Genomic DNA, 23123 nt, shown 5'->3' with positions numbered 1-23123 from the left:
TAATAATAATATGGTAGGACATTAGACTATGACTATGGTAGGATTAGATTGTGAGCTCCTCTGGGGACAGTCAGTGACATGACTATGTACTCTGTAATGTGCTGCAGAAGATGTCAGTACTATATAAATACATAATAATGCTATGGTAGGACATTAGATTATGACTATGGTAGGATTAGAGTGTGAGCTCCTCTGAGGACAGATAGTGACATGAATATGTACTCTGTAATGTGCTGCAGAAGATGTCAGTGCTATATAAATACATAATAATAATATGGTGGGCATTAGACTATGGTCGGGTTAGATTGTGAGCTCCTATGAGGGCAGTCAGTGACATAACTATAAATGTTATAAAATCTTTACTGAAGCACTATACAATAAATACATCATAAACTTAATACAGGTCAGAGAGAGGAAAGTGAGAGAGAAGGAAGGTAATACACAGCAGTCTGTGAGAGAAGGCACATAGGGACAGTAATGCTGGGTACACACATTGCGTTTTCCCGCTCGATCCTGGTTGATCGATTATTTCCGACATGTTCGATCGGGTCTCGATTGATACAGCTGTCGATTTGCTCATGTTAAAGCGGAATATAACCCTGCATTTCAACTTTGCTCTAAAACATTATTTACAGCATATTATATGCAAAAAGCATTTTTTTTTACTAGACCAGCATTGGAAGGGTTAAACACAGAGGTTTAAAGTTCCGTGGAGAGATGTGCAGAAGTTCAGATTGTTACATTCTATTTAGTCAAATGTATCTATTGAGAAATGTTACACACTCTTTGGCTGTCCTCCAGCTCCTTCTCAGTCAGAGAGAGTGAGTCACATTCAACACTTAGATACATTTATGTAAACAAAATGTATCTATGTCAGCTTCGGATGCGTCTGCAGAAATCTCCAGGAATTTTAGAACTCTGTGTAACCCTTCCAATGCTGGTCTAGTAAAAAAAAAATGCTGGTTGCATATAATATACTGTAAATAATGTTTTAGAGCAAAGTTGAAATGCAGGGTTATATTCCGCTTTAAGTATGCAAAACCGACAGCTGTATCAATCGAAACCCGATCGAACATGTCAGAAACAATCGATCGACCAGGATCGGTCCCACCGATCGAGTGGGAAATCGCAACGTGTGTACCCAGCATAAGAGATAGCAGAGAGAGATGCAAGAAAGTGGAAGAGTGTCAGGAAATAGAGGAGGTAGAGGAAAAGGGGGGGGGGGGAGGAAGGCAGATAGAGGAATGTAGGAGGGACAGATGCTGAAAAATGTGTGAGAGTCGTATCATCTGCTCATTTTTCTTATCTTTTTCCATTCACTTCTATGAGAAATCGAGCGCAGAATGGATTGGAAGGAATATCGGACATGACGGAATGATCTATCCGATCCATCTATCGAGAGGAAAAACGTATCGTGTGTACGCAGCATCAATTCTATTGTGGTGAGAATAGACTACAAATCTCGGGTGTCTTATTCTGTAATATGTGGTAGTATTTGGTTAGTTTCTAATCCATTGTAACTTGCTATGTGTTGAGTGGGAGATAATTGCTGCATTTCATAACTGGTTTAGATATGTGCATTGTGTAGAGCTGGCCATACATCTGGAAACTTGGCAGTCAATCGACCATCTGATTCCTTTATTATAATGGGATGACAGAGCAGAAAAATGACAGGCTGAAAAACACAGGCAGACATTACATACACAGGCGCAGCTAGATGGCATCACTGTAACTCTACACTACCACAGGCTAATTTGCATACTGCACAGTGATTGGAGAAAGGAGCTGCTTGAGGAAGGAGGGGTGGAGGAAGTAGAAATCAGCTGGATGGCACTGTAAACTTGCCAACCAACATATGGCTGCACACTGCAGTGTGAATGCAGTAACAGAAATAAGGACATCTGATACTTCTATTACAGAAAACATACATTTTTATTTATTAAAGCAGTATTAAGCAACACATCAGATATTTTTACAGTTTCTAATTTTAAGGTCAGTTCCACTTTAAGGTCAGACACTCATCATAACATGCCTACCGCTGCTTACCCCTCATGTTATGCTGCATTGGAGTACTCCTCATTCCCTTCTGGAAGAAACTGGTAACTACAGCGATCACTTCTATGTTGCCTGTCCACATACACCAAGCCAATACAGAGCTTCATGTCACTAAGTCTATGGATGTTTTGCTGATGTTAATGGAGAATCCTTCGTCACGATGTAGAACTCTGATGCCCTAGGCTGAATGTGTTAACCCTTGTGTTTGCATTACCCTCCCTTGTCTGTCTGTGTTGGTGTTGCCAACAACAGGGGGGAATGAAGTAAAATTGATAAAATAATAAAATGGCCACCTGTAAGCCATTTTGCCATACTCCCTTTGCTCTATAAAGTTACTCATATAAGACTAGTTCTCTTCTTTCACATAGTTTCATGGGTTTGGAATGTGCTACTAGGGATGATTTGTGCTGGCTTACAGATAAGAGATGGCGCCCTGTGAATCTCATCAATCAAACTAACTTTAAACTAAACAAGCTACTATTGAAGCAAATACCTATAATAATAATTAACGACTAACTGACTTCATCTATTTAAGCATTTATATGTATTCATGTATTCATTTATGCAGTATTGTGTGTTCCAATAGTTAGCTCAGATATTTTGTAAGTATCCAGTTGTTGTCAGAGTAGGAGGAATGATTGTGATGTGTAATTGAGAGCAACTTCTCTTCCGAGCTTTCCTTGTCAGAAATTGCTATGATTCAGTGCATGTCTCCTGTACAGTAAATAAACCAATACTTTACTTCCAAGACATCCATTTGTGGTATTTCACAACACGGTGATAAAAAAAAATGCTGAGAGTGGCGATAGATAAGAACAGGCAGAGAGTGGTGATAAATAAGAACAGGCAGACAGTGGTGATAAATAAGAACAGGCAGAGAGTGGTGATAAATTAGAACAGGCAGAGAGTGGTGATAAATAAGAACAGGCAGAGAGTGGTGATAAATAAGAACAGGCAGAGAGCGGTGATAAATAAGAACAGGCTGAGAGTGGTGATAAATAAGAACAGGCTGAGAGTGGTGATAAATAAGAACAGGCAGAGAGCGGTGATAAATAAGAACAGGCTGAGAGTGGTGATAAATAAGATCAGGCAGAGAGCGGTGATAAATAAGAACAGGCTAGGAGTGGTGATAAATAAGAACAGGCAGAGAGCGGTGATAAATAAGAACAGGCTGAGAGCGGTGATAAATAAGAGCAGGCAGAGAGCGGTGATAAATAAGAACCGGCAGAGAGCGGTGATAAATAAGAACAGGCAGAGAGTGGTGATAAATAAGAACAGGCAGAGAGCGGTGATAAATAAGAACCGGCAGAGAGTGGTGATAAATAAGAACAGGCAGAGAGCGGTGATAAATAAGAACAGGCAGAGAGGGATGATAAATAAGAACAGGCAGAGAGCGGTGATAAATAGGAACAGGCAGAGAGTGGTGATAAATAAGAACAGGCAGAGAGTGGTGATAAATAAGAACAGGCAGAGAGTGGTGATAAATAAGAACAGGCAGAGAGCGGTGATAAATAAGAACCGGCAGAGTGGTGATAAATAAGAACAGGCAGAGAGTGGTGATAAATAAGAACAGGCAGAGAGTGGTGATAAATAAGAACAGGCAGAGAGCGGTGATAAATAAGAACAGGCAGAGAGTGATGATAAATAAGAACAGGCAGAGAGTGGTGATAAATAAGAACAGGCAGAGAGTGGTGATAAATAAGAACAGGCAGAGAGTGGTGATAAATAAGAACAGGCTAGGAGTGGTGATAAATAAGAACAGGCAGAGAGCGGTGATAAATAAGAACAGGCAGAGAGCGGTGATAAATAAGAACAGGCAGAGAGTGGTGATAAATAAGAACAGGCAGAGAGTGGTGATAAATAAGAACAGGCAGAGAGCGGTGATAAATAAGAACAGGCAGAGAGTGGTGATAAATAAGAACAGGCAGAGAGCGGTGATAAATAAGAACAGGCAGAGAGCAGTGATAAATAAGAACAGGCAGAGAGTGGTGATAAATAAGAACAGGCAGAGAGCGGTGATAAATAAGAACAGGCAGAGAGCGGTGATAAATAAGAACAGGCAGAGAGCGGTGATAAATAAGAACAGGCAGAGAGCGGTGATAAATAAGAACAGGCTGTGAGCGGTGATAAATAAGAACAGGCAGAGAGCGGCGATAAATAAGAACAGGCAGAGAGCGGCGATAAGAACAGGCAGAGAGCGGTGATGAAATAAGATTAGACTTAATTTATTATCATATAACGGAGCATTAGCGAATTGACACACATGCTTTATTTTATGAATTTCACCTGTAATTTACAGTAGTAAAAAGGTTTCTGTACTGTTAGCCAAACAAATTAAGTGGGTAGAAATATACAAAGTCTTGTAAAAGTAGCACATTTTAATGGCTAACTTATAAAGTTAAGTGATGCAAGCTTTCTGGGATCTAGTCCCCTTCTTCAGGCATATTTCCAAATGTTAGCTGAAGTAAAACACTGATGCAGGTAAATAGGAAACACGTAGATGGCAGTTGTGCTGGTTACTGTTTAGCAGTTAGATGTCAGGTGATCAGCAGGCTGGAACCAGTGAGCTCATGCAAGCAAACATGAAATCATTTTTTTTAAATTAAATTCAGAAACCTGCTGGATTTCATGTGTGCTTGCATGAGCTCGCTGGCTCCAGCCTGCTGATCACCTGCCATCTAACTGCTAAACAGTAACCAGCACAACTGCCATCTTCGTGTTTGCTATTTACCTGCATCAGTGTTTTACTTCAGCTATCATCTGGAAATATGCCTGAAGAAGGGGACTAGATCCCAGAAAGCTTGTGCTAACATCTGGAAATATGCCTAAAGAAGGGGACTAGATCCCAGAAAGCTTGTGCTAACATCTGGAAATATGCCTAAAGAAGGGGACTAGATCCCAGAAAGCTTGCATCATTTAGCTTTATCAGTTAGCCATTAAAAGGTATTAATTTTACAAGACTTTGTGTTTTTTCTACCTATATAATCTGTAATTTATGCATTTCATCTGAACAGTAGAATCCCTTAATAACAGGAGTGTCAAAGTCAAATACAAAGTGGGCTGCAATTGCCTCAATGTCTACTGGCCATCTTACTCCCTTTTAAAGTTCCCTGGTGTCTTATGGCTCCTCTCCAACACCTACATAGTTCTCTGGTGTCTAGTGGTCCTCCCTTCCCTACATAGTTCCCTGGTGTCTAGACTCCCCCATCCCTATACAGGTCCCTAGTGTTCAGTGCTTTCCCCCCTACCTCCCCCATATGGCTTTCCTGGTGATCTAGGGCTTCTCCTCCAATATAGCTTCCCTGGTGGTCTATAGTGGGCCATACGTAATGCAAAGTGGGGAAACCACTTGAGGGCCAAATTTAATGTCTCTGAGGGCCAGATTTGGCCCACGGGCCGGAGTTTGACTTGTATGCTTTATGGTGAACTCCAAGGGACCAAGAAATGACTTACTATTTTAGGAATGGTCTTTATTTTAGCACCACATTTGGTAAAATAAGAACAGCTTAGTGAATTCATCTTGTGATAAATCCTATGCAAATGAGGAAAACCTCCAGAAATGATAAAATTACCACTAAAAATGTTTAGTGAATCAAGCCCCAGTGCAGTAATAGAGCTTCTCCCCAGTGATGAGAGAGGGATAAGCGGAACTGAGGAAGCCTGTTATTGGCTGCTGCACTCCCCTCCTCCTCCATCCTCCCCTACTGCCTGCTATGCTGGGGAGATGGAGAGCAGTATGCTGTGGCCACTTCAGGTTCACTGGAGGCAAAGCTATCACTGAGCCTTACTTATCACCAGTGTGAGATCTCTTATGTACGACAAGATGTGGTTTCTGTACAAAACATTTCCCACACTCAGTGCAGTAATAGAGCTTCTCCCCAGTGATGAGAGAGGGATAAGCGGAACTGAACAAGCCTGTTATTGGTAAAAACAGGGAACACCAAGAGCCTCAATAGTGTAATAGGTACTGGACAAGGTGGCAATAAGTTTGTATTGCTAGATACTCACAAGTCAGGGTCACCAGCAGGCAACCACTGTAAAGGCAGGTGGGGAGATTATCCTGACCCCACTCAGGATTAAGAAGTCCCTCTCTGTAGACAGGAAGAAAGGGGTAACACCCCTCCACCAAGGGTGGACTCCAAATTGTATACAATGAACAGAGGCGCCAAATGTATAAAATTAGATTAAATGAGCTTAAAAACCAACTTAATTGGCAAAAATGAAGGAGGAAGTGGTGGTCTTACCTCCCTCAAGCAGACACGACAACGACTGCGATTCAGACAGTCAAACACATTTATTAGAAACTCCCAAAAAATTGCAACGCGTTTCGCAGGCTCAATCCCGCTTCATCAGGCAATACAGGGAGGAGTGCCTGCGAAACGCATTGCAATTTTTTGGGGAGTTTCTAATAAATGTGTTTGACTGCCTGAATCGTTGTCGTGTCTGCTTGAGGGAGGTAAGACCACCACTTCCTCCTTCATTTTTGCCAAATAAGTTGTTTTTTAAGCTCATTTAAACTAATTTTATATTTTTGGTGCCTCTGTTCATTGTATACAAGCCTGTTATTGGCTGCTGCACTCCCCTCTCCATCCTCCCTACTGCCTGCTATGCTGGGGAGATGGAGAGCAGTATGCTGTGGCCACTTCAGGTTCACTGGAGGCAACGCTGTCACTGACCCTTACTTATCACCAGTGTGAGATCTCTTATGTCTGACAAGGCTTTCTTTATGTCTAAAGCTTTTCCCACACTCAGCACATGAATAGGTCATCTCACCAGTGTGAGATCTCTCATGTCTGACAAGGTATGATTTCAATACAAAACATTTCCCACACTCAGCACATGAATAGGGCTTCCCGGCAGTGTGAGATCTCTCATGTAAGACAAGATATGATTTATCAACAAAACATTTCCCACACTCAGCACATGAATAGGGCTTCTCACCAGTGTGAGTTCTCTCATGCATGACAAGACGTGATTTCTGTGCAAAACATTTCCCACACTCAGCACATGAATAGGGCTTCTCTCCAGTGTGAGATATCTCATGCCTGACAAAACATGATTTCCTTGTAAAACATTTCCCACACTCAGCACATGAATAGGGCTTCTCACCAGTGTGAGATCTCTCATGTATAACAAGCTGAGATTTATATGAAAAACATTTACAACACTCAGCACATGAATAGGGCTTCTCACTAGTGTGAGATCTCTCATGTCTGACAAGATATGATTTAACTGCAAAGCCTTTCCCACACTCAGTACATGAATATGGCTTCTCACCAGTGTGAGAGCTCTCATGTCTGACAAGATATGATTTAACTGCGAAACATTTCCCACATTCAGCACATGAATAGGGCTTCTCACCGGTGTGAGAGCTCTCATGTCTGACAAGACATGATTTATCTGCAAAACATTTCCCACACTCAGCACATGAGTAGGGCTTATTTTCAGTGTGGGATCTCTCATGGCGGTTAAGATGTGATTTCTGTGCAAAACATTTCCCACACTTAGCACAGGAATATGGTTTTACACCGGTGTGAGTTCTCTCATGTAAGACAAGGTATTCTCTATGCCCAAAACATTTCCCACACTCAGCACATGGATATGATTTCTTACCACTGTGAGATGTCTTATGTCTAACAAGATTTATTTTCCGTTTAAAACATTTCCCACAATGAACACATGAATAAGGCTTCTCACCAGTATGAAATCTCTTATGTGTTATGAGGGTTCCTTTCTGTGTAAAACATTTCCCACACTCAGCACATGAATAGGGCTTCTCACCAGTGTGGGATCTCTTGTGAGTGACAAGCTTTGATTTCTGTACAAAACATTTCCCACACTCAGCACATGAATATGGCTTCTCTCCAGTGTGAGCTTTTTTATGACTGGCAAGCTGTAATTTCTGTACAAAAATGTTCCCACTCTCAGTATATGAATAGAGCTTCTCATTAGTGTGAGATCTCTCATGCGTAACAAGGTTTCCTTTAATTGAAAAGCATTTCCCACACTCAGCACATGAATAGGGCTTCTCTCCAGTGTGAGATCTCTTATGTATGACAAGGTGTGATTTTGCTGCAAAACATTTTCCACACTCTAAACATGAATAGGGCTTCTCACCAGTGTGAGATCTCTCATGTCTGACAAGCTGTGATTTATATATAAAACATTTTCCACACTCTAAACATGAATAGGGCTTCTCACCAGTGTGAGATCTCTCGTGTCTGACAAGCCTTGATTTATATATAAAACATTTTCCACACTCAGTACATGAATAGGACCTTTCACCAGTGTGAGATCTCTCATGATTGACAAGCTGTGATTTTCCCATAAAACATTTCCCACACTCAGAACATTTATATGGCTCCTCATCAGTGTGAGTTCTCTCATGTCTGACAAGCTTTGATTTATATATAAAACCTTTCCCACACTCAGCACATGAATAAGGTTTATCACCAGTGTGAGATCTCTCATGACTGACAAGGTTTGATTTCTTTACAAAACATTTTCCACACTCAGCACATGAATAGGGCTTCTCACCAGTGTGAGATCTCTCATGAGTGACAAGACGTGATTTCCATACAAAACATTTCCCACACGTGGAACAGGAATGAGACCCTCCAGCAGGGGGAGAGCTGTGCTGGGTATGAGGCCCCTCAGGGTTAGACAGGTGAGGGGAGTCTGGGGGCATATTTGGGGTCACCAGGATATCTGCAGGAGACTCTTGTCCAGTGACATCATCATCCGTTGTACAGTCTGTGGATACAGAGAGACGAGTCTCTGAGAGGTTCCTGATGCCGGGACTCCGCCCTGCAAATAGAGAAACATCATCACTTCCTGTTAGAGAATTCTGAGGGGAGGAGCAATTATCATTACGGAGGGTCAGTGCGCTGCTGAGAATTCCAAGTTGATACAAAATGTATGCAGAAGATAAATTGACCAAATACAGCAGCTGCATAACTTTGCATATAATTAGCAGGGCTGTGGAGTCGAGGAGTCGGAGCAGTTTTGTAGTACCTGGAGTCGCACAGAAATGCACCGACTCCGACTCTTAATAAATTTAAACTATAATTAAAAGAAAAAATATGATAAAATGTTCTATATCTCAGATAATAGTCAGTGATGAGCAAATCCGATCCGGATGCTACTCGGATAGTAGCTATCCGGATTTCTCCCAGTAATGCATTGCGGCCTGGGCGGGGGGTTTAATCCTTACCCATCATGACGTCTTCTTCGTCCGTCCCTCGGCGGCTCCCACGATGCATTCCACTCCGGCGTCACGTGACTACACACTTCCTCCTTCAACCCGGAAGGAGGAAGTGTTTTTTAGTCACGTGACGCCGGAGTGGAGCGCATCGTGGGAGGCGCCGAGGGACGGACGAAGAAGACGTTATGATGGGTAAGGATTAAACCCCCCGCCCAGGCCGCAATGCATTACTGGGAGAAATCCGGATAGCTACTATCCGAGTAGCATCCGGATCGGATTTGCTCATCACTGATAATAGTCATCATAAATAATTTATACATACAGTAATAGCTGTGCTTAGTCCACAGAAATGACGTTATAAACCAATCAAAAACAGTTAATTGTGCTGCTGCAGTAAAGCATTTACATATGTGATTGTGGCTGTATATCTGCTGTATACACAGGAATCTCTTATACATAATAAATGTCTGCTGTAGGAATAAAGCCTGATGTGTAGTTGAGTCACTAGTAGGGAGGGTCAATAAGATGCAAATATTTCTGTGTTGATGCAGGTTTATGCAAATGTATGCAGCTTGAAAATGGACCAATCAAATTCCACCTTTGCAGGAGCGGATTGGTCCATTTCAAGCTGCATACTTTCTCATAGTAAACTGCGCTCTTAATCCCATTAGTTTTCCAGTGTAAGAAGTACACCCAGGATACTCTATGGGCCTGATTCACAAAGAGGTGATAACTCAGTTATCACGCCTAAAAGACTTTAGGCGTGATAACCTTTGCACCGCTGAGTTAGCACCGCTTTGTGCTCTTTATCGCGCGCAAAGTCCTGCACGCAAAGTTTTGCGCGCACAGGCGCGCAATTCCGCAGACAGCGCCCATAGGGTTTAATGGGCGCACCGCGCACATCGCGCTGTGCGCTGCGCAATACCTTGCGCGCAAGAATTTCATGCGAGTTTCTTCTTATCACGCCTAAACAGAGTTTAGGCGTGATAAAGGGCTTTTCACTGGCATGCAAAGTGTTTGCACCACTTTCTGAATCAGGCCCTATAAGCACAATATAAAGCATCACATAGGGCTCAGTGCTGTATGGAAAGAGAAGCCATGTGTCTCAGACAGACTGCACACCCCTCGGACGTGCCATCACCAGACAGAATCATGAGGATTGCCAGCGACCGTAGTCCACGAAAAGTGCTTGTACTGTACCTCCAATGGGAGGACAGAGCTGCTCCTGTGCAGCAGAGAATGTACCAGGGCATGCTGGGATATTTCTAGGACAAGTGCTTGTACTGTACCTCCAATGGGAGGACAGAGCTGCTCCTGTGCAGCAGAGAATGTACCAGGGCATGCTGAGCCATTTCTAGGACAAGTGCTTGTACTGTACCTCCAATGGGAGGACAGAGCTGGTCCTGTGCAGCAGAGAATGCACCAGGGCATGCTGGGATATTTCTAGGACAAGTGCTTGTACTGCACCTCCAATGGGAGGACAGAGCTGCTCCTGTGCAGCAGAGAATGTACCAGGGTATGCTGGGCCATTTCTAGGACAAGTGCTTGTACTGTACCTCCAATGGGAGGACAGAGCTGCTCCTGTGCAGCAGAGAATGTACCAGGGCATGCTGGGCCATTTCTAGGACAAGTGCTTGTACTGCACCTCCAATGGGAGGACAGAGCTGCTCCTGTGCAGCAAAGAATGCACCAGGGCATGCTGGGCCATTTCTAGGACAAGTGCTTGTACTGTACCTCCAGTGGGAGGACAGAGCTGCTCCTGTGCAGCAGAGAATGTACCAGGGCATGCTGGGATATTTCTAGGACAAGTGCTTGTACTGTACCTCCAATGGGAGGACAGAGCTGCTCCTGTGCAGCAGAGAATGCACCAGGGCATGCTGGGATATTTCTAGGACAAGTGCTTGTACTGTACCTCCAATGGGAGGACAGAGCTGCTCCTGTGCAGCAGAGAATGCACCAGGGCATGCTGGGCCATTTCTAGGACAAGTGCTTATGCTTTACCTCCAATGGGAGGACAGAGCTGGTCCTGTGCAGCAGAGAATGTACCAGGGCATGCTGGGCCATTTCTAGGACAAGTGCTTGTACTGTACCTCCAATGGGAGGACAGAGCTGCTCCTGTGCAGCAGAGAATGTACCAGGGCATGCTGGGATATTTCTAGGACAAGTGCTTGTACTGTACCTCCAATGGGAGGACAGAGCTGCTCCAGTGCAGCAGAGAATGTACCAGGGCATGCTGGGATATTTCTAGGACAAGTGCTTGTACTGTACCTGCAATGGGAGGAAAGAGCTGCTCCTGTGCAGCAGAGAATGCACCAGGGCATGCTGAGCCATCTCTAGGACAAGTGCTTGTGCTGTACCTCCAATGGGAGGACAGAGCTGTTCCTGTGCAGCAGAGAATGTACCAGGGCATCCTGGGCCATTTCTAGGACAAGTGCTTGTACTGTACCTCCAATTGGAGGACAGAGCTGCTCCTGTGCAGCAGAGAATGTACCAGGGCATGCTGGGCTATTTCTAGGACAAGTGCTTGTACTGCACCTCCAATGGGAGGACAGAGCTGGTCCTGTGCAGCAGAGAATGCACCAGGGCATGCTGAGCCATCTCTAGGACAAGTGCTTGTGCTGTACCTCCAATGGGAGGACAGAGCTGCTCCCGTGCAGCAGAGAATGTACCAGGGCATGCTGGGTTATTTCTAGGACAAGTGCTTGTACTGTACCCCTAATGGGAGGACAGAGCTGCTCCTGTGCAGCAGAGAATGTACCAGGGCATGCTGGGCCATTTCTAGGACAAGTGCTTGTACTGTACCCCCAATGGGAGGACAGAGCTGCTCCTGTGCAGCAGAGAATGCACCAGGGCATGCTGGGCCATATCTAGGACAAGTGCTTGTACTGTACCCCCAATGGGAGGACAGAGCTGCTCCTGTGCAGCAGAGAATGCACCAGGGCATGCTGGGCCATATCTAGGACAAGTGCTTGTGCTGTACCTCCAATGGGAGGACAGAGCTGCTCCTGTGCAACAGAGAATGTACCAGGGCATGCTGGGCCATTTCTAGGACAAGTGCTTGTACTGTATCTCCAATGGGAGGACAGAGCTGCTCCTGTGCAGCAGATTAGGGGCGTGGCCATGGGGGCGGCGTGCTCTCCGGCCTACGCGTGCCTGCCCTTGGGAGGATGGGAGATGGAGGAAGTGTATGGCGCCCGTGGGTTCAACTAAATAATAATGATAGGAATATCCATTTAACATATGTGTATGATAGAAAAAAGATCACATTTCTGGATATAACTTTGAGAAGGGAAGGGAATAAATGAATCTCTGGGGCCCATAGAAAAGCAACGGCAGGTAACACGCTATTGCATGCCAAGAGCTTCCATCCCCATACTCAAATAAAATCCGTCCCCACGGGTGAATTTTTACGTATCAGAAGCAATTGTGCAGATTTGGATGAATATGAACAGGAAGGTAAAGCTTTGCAAAGGCGCTTAAGGGAACGAGGTTACCCTAATAGAATGCTTAAAAAAGCATATGTTGGGGCCCTAAAAACAGAAAGAGAACAATTATTGCGGAGAAAAGAAAATGAAAAGAATAGCGACAGTCAGGTTACGCACATTATAACGAGGTATGGAAGCCATTGGCAGCAGATGCGTGAAATACTGAATAAAAACTGGGGAGTATTATTGTTAGACAGTGATATAGCCAAAATAGTGGGTGAAGTACCACAAATAACAGCAAGAAGATGTAAAAATATTGGTGACATGCTGGTGAAAGGTGAGATGGCGATTCCACGAACCTGTAATCTAAAGGGCATGTATAGATGTGCTGGATGTAAGGTGTGTAGATTTGTGCAGCAGGGGGGACACCTTTACTAACAGTGATGGAACAGAAGAATACAAAATCAACAGTTTTATAAATTGCATGACCACTAGAGTCATATACCAGATAATATGTCCGTGTGAAAAGATTTATGTGGGCAAAACGAAGAGAGATGTGGGCTCCAGAATTAAGGAACATGGAAAAGATATTAAAGAGAAAGAGCAATCTAGTCCCTTAGCTGTACATTTTGAAGAATTTCATCAGGGCAATCCAGATGGGATGAAATATAGAGGAATTTATAGATTACAGATTAGTGGGAGACGGGGCGATTTCGATAAGATTTTATATCAGAAGGAATGTATGTGGATTTACAGATGTGATAGTCTAGTGCCCAAAGGTCTCAATTCTGATTTGAATTTAAAAGTGTTCCTGTAGCTGTAGCCCCCGTTTCTCTCTAGCTATTTATATTATTGAGGTAAAGTGTGAGTGATGAGTGTGTGGGGTTTGGTTTATTTCTCTTCTCCCCCCCCCCCCCCACCATCCCTCCCCGAACATTCAATTATTGTCTAATTAAAAGAAAGAATAAGAAATGTGCACATAAATGAAAGCCATCCATTGGATAGATAAAAGGAAAGCAACTTGGCAGGGAAAGAGTAAATGGAAAAATCCTGTGATGCACCTACTATATAAGGCCACTGGATGGCAGCACAAGTGCTTTTGATACTGAAGAAAGCTGGCACTCAGCTGAAACGCGTTTATCGATTGTGGTTGTGTTGGGCCACTGTTGCTGGAGGAGGTGTGAGAAGCCTGTGCTGTTTGCAGCATCCATGTGAGTGGAGAGGGGAGAGGCTGCTGCGTGTCCCCCTGACTACTTCCATATCATCTTTCCCCCACAGGGAGACGTCCCTGATGGGGCAGCAATCTGAGAAGCCATCCAAACTCACCTGCTCCCTCGCAGCCTTAGCGGGGTAGAGCGCAGCGTGCGGTGACTCAACCACCTAAGGCCCGGAACCTGTGTCGTGTCACTACTGCATGCACCCAGGAGGGTGCTGGTAAGCTAAATCACAACTCTGTTGATTGATTATTATAACTCTGAAGCACATATTTGCACTGTGAACTGCTACCTGCTGCATATGCTTTGCATCCCTGTTTGTGCTGGATAATACTATACACAGGCTTGCTGCTGGAGCAGCTTGGACTTGCATATTAGGTTGGATGTATTCATCATCCTGAAGCATATATTTGCATTGTGAACTGCTACTTGCTGCATATGCTCTGCATCCCTGTTTGTGCTGCATAATACTATACACAGGCTTGCTGCTGGAGCAGCTTGGACTTGCATATTAGGTTGGATGCATTCATCATCCTGAAGCATATATTTGCATTGTGAACTGCTACTTGCTGCATATGCTTTGCATCCCTGTTTGTGCTGCATAATACTATACACAAGCTTGCTGCTGGAGTAGCTTGGACTTGCATATTAGGTTGGATGTATTCATCATCCTGAAGCATATATTTGTATTGTGAACTGCTACCTGCTGCATATGCTTTGCATCCCTGTTTGTGCTGCATAATACTATACACAGGCCTGCTGCTGGAGCAGCTTGGACTTGCATATTAGGTTGGATGCATCCATCATCCTGAAGCATATATTTGCATTGTGAACTGCTACTTGCTGCATATGCTTTCCATCCCTGTTTGTGCTGGATAATACTATACACAAGCTTGCTGCTGGAGCAGCTTGGACTTGCATATTAGGTTGGATGCACTCATCATCCTGAAGCATATATTTGCATTGTGAACTGCTACCTGCCACATATGCTTCCCATCCCTGTTTATGCTGCATAATATTATACACAGGCTTGCTGCTGGAGTAGCTTGGACTTGCATATTAGGTTGGATGCATCCATCATCCTGAAGCATATATTTGCATTGTGAACTGCTACCTGCTGCATATGCTTTCCATCCCTGTTTGCGCTGCATAATACTATACACAAGCTTGCTGCTGGAGTAGCTTGGACTTGCATATTAGGTTGGATGCACTCATCATCCTGAAGCATATATTTGCACTGTGAACTGCTACCTGCCACATATGCTTCCCATCCCTGTTTATGCTGCATAATATTATACACAGGCTTGCTGCTGGAGCAGCTTGGACTTGCATATTAGGTTGGGTGTATTCATCATCCTGAAGCATATATTTGCATTGTGAACTGCTACCTGCTGCATATGCTTTCCATCCCTGTTTGTGCTGCATAATATTATACACAGGCTTGCTACTGGGGTAGCTTGGACTTGCATATTAGGTTGGATGCAACCATCATCCTGAAGCATATATTTGCACTGTGAACTGCTACCTGCTGCATATGCTCTGCATCCCTGTTTGTGCTGGATAATACTATACACAGGCTTGTTGCTGGAGTAGCTTGGACTTGCATATTAGGTTGGATGTATTCATCATCCTGAAGCATATATTTGCATTGTGAACTGCCATTTGCCGCCTATGCTTTGCAGCTTTGCTTGTGCAGGATAATACTATACACAAGCTTGCTGCTGGAGTAGCTTGGACTTGCATATTAGGTTGGATGTATTCATCATCCTGAAGCATATATTTGCATTGTGAACTGCTTCCTGCTGCATATGCTTTCCATCCCTGTTTGTGCTGCATAATACTATACACAAGCTTGCTGCTGGAGCAGCTTGGACTTGCATATTAAGTTGGATGCACTCATCATCCTGAAGCATATATTTGCATTGTGAACTGCTACCTGCTGCATATGCTCTGCATCCCTGTTTGTGCTGGATAATACTATACACAAGCTTGCTGCTGGAGCAGCTTGGACTTGTATATTAGGTTGGTTGGATGCATCCATCATCCTGAAGCATATATTTGTACTGTGAACTGCTACCTGCTGCATATGCTTTGCATCCCTGTTTGTGCTGGATAATACTATACACAAGCTTGCTGCTGGAGTAGCTTGGACTGGCATATTAGGTTGGATGTATTCATCATCCTGAAGCATATATTTGCATTGTGAACTGCCATTTGCCGCCTATGCTTTGCATCCCTGTTTGTGCTGGATAATACTATATACAAGCTTGCTGCTGGAGTAGCTTGGACTTGCATATTAGGTTGGATGTATTCATCATCCTGAAGCATATATTTGCATTGTGAACTGCTACCTGCTGCATATGCGTTCCATCCCTGTTTGTGCTGGATAATACTATACACAGGCTTGCTGCTGGAGTAGCTTGGACTTGCATATTAGGTTGGATGTATTCATCATCCTGAAGCATATATTTGCATTGTGAACTGCCATTTGCTGCCTATGCTTTGCATCCCTGTTTGTGCTGGATAATACTATACACAGGCTTGCTGCTGGAGTAGCTTGGACTGGCATATTAGGTTGGATGTATTCATCATCCTGAAGCATATATTTGCATTGTGAACTGCCATTTGCCGCCTATGCTTTGCATCCCTGTTTGTGCTGGATAATACTATATACAAGATTCCTACTGGAGCAGCTTGGATTTGCATATTAGACTGGATGCACTTTGTGCTTGCCATTTATAGTGTGAACGCAGTTGATTTGCTGCATGTTGAACTTATCCTGCTTATTGCTCACAGCACCAGTGTTATTCACAGCAACAGGATCTTTATTTGCAGGCCTGCTTTACAAAGTGCACTTAGGGTTAAGGCAGGGAGCGTTACCTGGGGTGGTCTCTCTCCTCTGCCAGGGTTATTACATGCAGTTGGTGATTAGGACATGTTTCCTGGGTCTTTTTAACTTATGGGGATTTGCACTTTAGGGACAAACACTGCGTGTCTTTTTTAAGAATATTAATAAATTGGTTTATACCTTGGCAAAAATGGGTTTTTCTATTCCTTTTCAGTTGTTTATTGGTGTGCTATGCACACAATGGGCTTGATTCACAAAAGAGTGCTAACTGTTAGCACGGCCGTTTTCGCGCGAATTTTCACATTGCGCGCGATCGCGAGTTTTCACGCGAAACGATAACGTTTTGTGCGCAAACGCAAATTTTCGCGCGAAATCGATATAGATTTTTTGTGGGAGAATTCACGTTTGCGTGCGAAAGCGTTATCGTTTCGCACGAAAATTCACGATCGCGCGCAATGCGAAAATTCGCGCGAAAACGGCCGTGCTAACAGTTAGCACTCTTTTGTGAATCAAGCCCAATATGTGCTCTATTTTTGATGCTTGTGCTGTATCTCCAATGGGAGGACAGAGCTGCTCCTGTGCAGCAGAGAATGTGCCAGGGCATGCTGGGATATTTCTAGGACAAGTGCTTGTACTGTACCTCCAATGGGAGGACAGAGCTGCTCCTGTGCAGCAGAGAATGTACCAGGGCATGCTGGGATGTTTCTAGGACAAGTGCTTGTACTGTACCTCCAATGGGAGGACAGAGCTGCTCCTGTGCAGCAGAGAATGTACCAGGGCATGCTGGGATATTTCTAGGACAAGTGCTTGTACTGTATCTCCAATGGGAGGACAGAGCTGCTCCTGTGCAGCAGGGAATGTACCAGGGCATGCTGGGCCATTTCTAGGACAAGTGCTTGTACTGTACCTCCAATGGGAGGACAGAGCTGCTCCTGTGCAGCAGAGAATGTACCAGGGCATGCTGGGCCATTTCTAGGACAAGTGCTTGTACTGTACCCCCAATGGGAGGACAGAGCTGGTCCTGTGCAGCAGAGAGTGTACCAGGGCATGCTGGGATATTTCTAGGACAAGTGCTTGTACTGTACCTCCAATGGGAGGACAGAGCTGGTCCTGTGCAGCAGAGAATGTACCAGGGCATGCTGGGATATTTCTAGGACAAGTGCTTGTACTGTACTTCCAATGGGAGGACAGAGCTGCTCCTGTGCAGCAGAGAATGTACCAGGGCATGCTGGGCCATCTCTAGGACAAGTGCTTGTGCTGTATCTCCAATGGGAGGACAAAGCTGCTCCTGTGCAGCAGAGAATGTACCAGGGCATGCTGGGATATTTCTAGGACAAGTGCTTGTACTGTACCTCCAATGGGAGGACAGAGCTGCTCCTGTGCAGCAGAGAGTGTACCAGGGCATGCTGGGCCATTTCTAGGACAAGAGCTTGTACTGTACCTCCAATGGGAGGACAGAGCTGCTCCTGTGCAGCAGAGAATGTACCAGGGCATGCTGGGCCATTTCTAGGACAAGTGCTTGTACTGTACCTCTAATAGGAGGACAGAGCTGCTCCTGTGCAGCAGAGAATGCACCAGGGCATGCTGGGCCATTTCTAGGACAAGTGCTTGTACTGTACCTCCAATGGGAGGACAGAGCTGCTCCTGTGCAGCAGAGAATGTACCAGGGCATGCTGGGCTATTTCTAGGACAAGTGCTTGTGCTGTTCCTCCAATGGGAGGACAGAGCTGGTCCTGTGCAGCAGGGAATGTACCAGGGCATGCTGGGCCATTTCTAGGACAAGTGCTTGTACTGTACCTCTAATAGGAGGACAGAGCTGCTCCTGTGCAGCAGAGAATGTACCAGGGCATGCTGGGCCATTTCTAGGACAAGTGCTTGTACTGTACCTCTAATAGGAGGACAGAGCTGCTCCTGTGCAGCAGAGAATGCACCAGGGCATGCTGGGCCATTTCTAGGACAAGTGCTTGTACTGTACCTCCAATGGGAGGACAGAGCTGCTCCTGTGCAGCAGAGAATGTACCAGGGCATGCTGGGCCATTTCTAGGACAAGTGCTTGTACTGTACCTCCAATGGGAGGACAGAGCTGCTCCTGTGCAGCAGAGAATGTACCAGGGCATGCTGGGCCATTTCTAGGACAAGTCAAGAAAGACAAGACAAATAACATTTATATTGCGCTTTTCTCCTTGCGGACTCAAAGCGCCGGAGCAGAGCAGCAGCCACTAGGGCGCGCTCTATTGGCAGTAGCAGTGTAAGGGAGACTTGCCAAAGGTCTCCTACTGAAATTAGTGCTGGCTTACTGAACAGGCAGAGCCGAGATTCGAACCCTGGTCTCCTGTGTCAGAGGCAGAGCCCTTAACCATTACACCATCAGCCAACTGCTGATGGTGTACAAGTGCTTGTACTGTACCTCCAATGGTAGGACAGAGCTGCTCCTATGCAGCAGAGAATGTACCAGGGCATGCTGGGATATTTCTAGGACAAGTGCTTGTACTGTACCTCCAATGGGAGGACAGAGCTGCTCCTGTGCAGCAGAGAATGTACCAGGGCATGCTGGGATATTTCTAGGACAAGTGCTTGTACTGTACCTCCAATGGGAGGACAGAGCTGCTCCTGTGCAGCAGAGAAAGTACCAGGGCATGCTGGGCCATTTCTAGGACAAGTGCTTGTACTGTACCTCCAATGGTAGGACAGAGCTGCTCCTATGCAGCAGAGAATGTACCAGGGCATGCTGGGATATTTCTAGGACAAGTGCTTGTACTGTACCTCCAATGGGAGGACAGAGCTGCTCCTGTGCAGCAGAGAATGTACCAGGGCATGCTGGGATATTTCTAGGACAAGTGCTTGTACTGTACCTCCAATGGGAGGACAGAGCTGCTCCTGTGCAGCAGAGAATGTACCAGGGCATGCTGGGCCATTTCTAGGACAAGTGCTTGTACTGTACCTCCAATGGGAGGACAGAGCTGCTCCTGTGCAGCAGAGAATGTACCAGGGCATGCTGGGATATTTCTAGGACTAGTGCTTGTACTGAACCTCCAATGGGAGGACAGAGCTGGTCCGGTGCAGCAGAGAATGTACCAGGGCATGCTGGGCCATTTCTAGGACAAGTGCTTGTACTGTACCTCCAATGGGAGGGCAGAGCTGCTCCTGTGCAGCAGAGAATGTACCAGGGCATGCTGGGCCATTTCTAGGACAAGTGCTTGCAAGCCCTGGTACATTCTCTGCTGCACAGGAGCAGCTCTGTCCTCCCATTGGAGGTACAGTACAAGCACTTGTCCTACAAATGGCCCAGCATGCCCTGGTACATTCTCTGCTGCACAGGAGAAGCTTTGTCCCCCATTCTCTGCTCCACAGGACCAGCTCTGTCCACCCATTGGATGTACAGTACAAGCTCTTGTCCTAGAAATGGCCCAGCATGCCCTGGTACATTCTCTGCTGCACAGGAGCAGCTCTGTCCTCCCATTGGAGGTACAGTACCATCACTTGTCCTAGAAATGGCCCAGCATGCCCTGGTGCATTTTCTGCTGCAGAGGAGCAGCTCTGTCCACCCATTGGAGGTACAGTACAAGGACCTGTCCTAGAGATGGCCCAGCATACCCTGGCACATTTTCTGCTGCAGAGGAGCAGCTCTGTCCACCCATTGGAGGTACAGTACAACAACTTGACCTAGAAATGGCCCAGCATATCCTGGTACATTCTCTGCTGCACAGGAGCAGCTCTGTCTTCCCATTGGAGGTACAGCACAAGCACTTATCCTTGAGATGGCCCAGCATGCCCTGGTACATTCTCTGCTGCACAGGACCAGCTCTGTCCTCCCATTGGAGGTACAGCACAAGCACTTGTCCTAGAAATGGCCCAGCATGCCCTGGTACATTCTCTGCTGCACAGGAGCAGCTCTGTCCTCCCATTGAAGGTACAGTACAAGCACTTGTCCTAGAAATGGCCCAGCATGCCCTGGTACATTCTCTGCTGCACAGGAGCAGCTCTGTCCTCCCATTGGAGGTACAGTACAAGCACTTGTCCTAGATATGGCCCAGCATGCCCTGGTACATTCTCTGCTGCACAGGACCAGCTCTGTCCTCCCATTGAAGGTACAGTACAAGCACTTGTCCTAGAAATGGCCCAGCATGCCCTGGTACATTCTCTGCTGCACAGGAGCAGCTCTGTCCTCCCATTGGAGGTACAGTACAAGCACTTGTCCTAGAAATGGCCCAGCATGCTCTGGTACATTCTCTGCTGCACAGGACTAGCTCTGTCCCCCCATTGGAGGTACAGTACAAGCACTTGTCCTAGAAATGGCCCAGCATGCCCTGATACATTCTCTGCTGCACAGGACTAGCTCTGTCCTCCCAATGGAGGTACAGTACAAGCACTTGTCCTAAAAATGGCCCAGCATGCCCTGGTACATTCTCTGCTGCACAGAAGCAGCTCTGTCCTCCAATTGGAGGTACAGTACAACCACTTGTCCTAGAAATGGTCCAGCATGCCCTGATACATTCTCAGCTGCACAGGAGCAGCTCTGTCCTCCCATTGAAGGTATAGTACAAGCTCTTGTCCTAGAAATATCCCAGCATGCCCTGGTGCATTATCTGCTGCACAGGACCAGCTCTGCCCTCCCATTGGAGGTACAGTACAAGCTCTTGTCCTAGAAATGGCCAAGCATGCCCTGGTACATTCTCTGCTGCACAGGACCAGCTCTGTCCTCCAATTAGAGGTACAGTACAAGCTCTTGTCCTAGAAATGGCCCAGCATACCCTGGTACATTCTCTGCTGCACAGGAGCAGCTCTGTCCTCCCATTGGAGGTACAGTACAAGCACTTGTCCTAGAAATGGCCCAGCATGCCCTGGTACATTCTCTGCTGCACAGGAGCAGCTATGTCCTCCCATCGAAGGTACAGTACAAGCACTTGTCCTAGAAATATCCCAGCATGCCCTGGTACATTCTCTGCTGCACAGGAGCAGCTCTGTCTTCCCATTGGAGGTACAGTACAAGCACTTGTCCTAGAAATATCCCAGCATGCCCTGATACATTCTCTGCTGCACAGGAGCAGCTCTGTCCTCCCATTGGAGGTACAGTACAAGCTCTTGTCCTAGAAATGGCCCAGCATGCCCTGATACATTCTCTGCTGCACAGGACCAGCTCTGTCCTCCCATTGGAGGTACACTACAAGCACTTGTCCTAAAAATGGCCCAGCATGCCCTGGTACATTCTCTGCTGCACAGGAGCAGCTCTGTCCTCCCATTGGAGATACAGTACAAGCTCTTGTCCTAGAAATGGTCCAGCATGCCCTGGTACATTCTCTGCTGCACAGGACCAGCTCTACCCTCCCATTGCAGGTACAGTACAAGCATTTGTCCTAGAAATGGCCCAGCATGCCCTGGTACATTCTCTGCTGCACAGGACCAGCTCTGTCCTCCCATTGGAGGTACAGTACAAGCACTTGTCCTAGAAATGGCCCCGCATGCCCTGGTACATTCTCTGCAGCACAGGAGCAGCTCTGTTCTCCCATTGGAGGTACTGTACAAGCACTTGTCCTAGAAATATCCCAGCATGCCCTGGTACATTCTCTGCTGCACAGGACCAGCTCTGTCCTCCCATTGGAGATACAGTACAAGCTCTTGTCCTAGAAATGGTCCAGCATGCCCTGGTACATTCTCTGCTGCACAGGACCAGCTCTACCCTCCCATTGGAGGTACAGTACAAGCACTTGTCCTAGAAATGGCCCAGCATGCTCTGGTACATTCTCTGCTGCACAGGACCAGCTCTGCCCTCCCATTGGAGGTACAGCACAAGCACTTGTCCTAGAAATGGCCCAGCATTCCCTGGTACATTCTCTGCTGCACAAAACCAGCTCTGCCCTCCCATTGGAGGTACAGCACAAGCACTTGTCTTAGAAATATCCCAGCATGCCCTGGTACATTCTCTGCTGCACAGGAGCAGCTCTGTCCTCCCATTGGAGGTACAGCACAAGCAATTGTTCTAGAAATGACCCAGCATGCACTGGTACATTCTCTGCTGCACAGGAGCAGCTCTGTCCTCCCATTGGAGGTACAGTACAAGCACTTGTCCTAAAAATGGCCCAGCATGCCCTGGTACATTCTCTGCTGCACAGGAGCAGCTCTGTCCTCCCATTGGAGATACAGTACAAGCTCTTGTCCTAGAAATGGCCCAGCATGCCCCGGTACATTCTCTGCTGCACAGGAGCAGCTCTGTCCTCCTATTGGAGGTACAGTACAAGCGCTTGTCCTAGAAATATCCCAGCATGCCCTGGTACATTCTCTGCTGCACAGGACCAGCTCTGTCCTCCCATTGGAGGTACAGTACAAGCACTTGTCCTAGAAATGGCCCAGCATGCCCTGGTACATTCTCTGCTGCACAG

General features: G+C 46.1%; 2 protein-coding genes across 2 annotated transcripts in view; one reads left to right on the top strand and one right to left on the bottom strand.

Annotated features, from left to right (window-relative positions):
- The window catches only part of LOC137537289 (zinc finger protein 850-like), a 347039-nt gene that overhangs the window by 123183 nt on the left and 200733 nt on the right, over window positions 1-23123 (top strand). The window lies entirely within an intron of this gene.
- LOC137535568 (zinc finger protein 585A-like) overlaps window positions 6600-23123 on the bottom strand; it is a 32837-nt gene continuing 16313 nt past the window's right edge. Inside the window, exon 3 of the mRNA XM_068257416.1 lies at window positions 6600-8862. Within this exon, the coding sequence (XP_068113517.1) occupies window positions 6734-8862 (2129 nt within the window). The 3' untranslated portion in view covers window positions 6600-6733. The remainder of the gene's footprint in view (window positions 8863-23123) is intronic.

Source organism: Hyperolius riggenbachi, chromosome 10 (assembly GCF_040937935.1).
Source record: "Hyperolius riggenbachi isolate aHypRig1 chromosome 10, aHypRig1.pri, whole genome shotgun sequence".
Lineage (NCBI taxonomy): Eukaryota > Metazoa > Chordata > Amphibia > Anura > Hyperoliidae > Hyperolius > Hyperolius riggenbachi.
The sequence above is the reverse complement of the archived record's forward strand: the minus strand, read 5'-3'. Positions and strand labels throughout refer to the sequence as shown.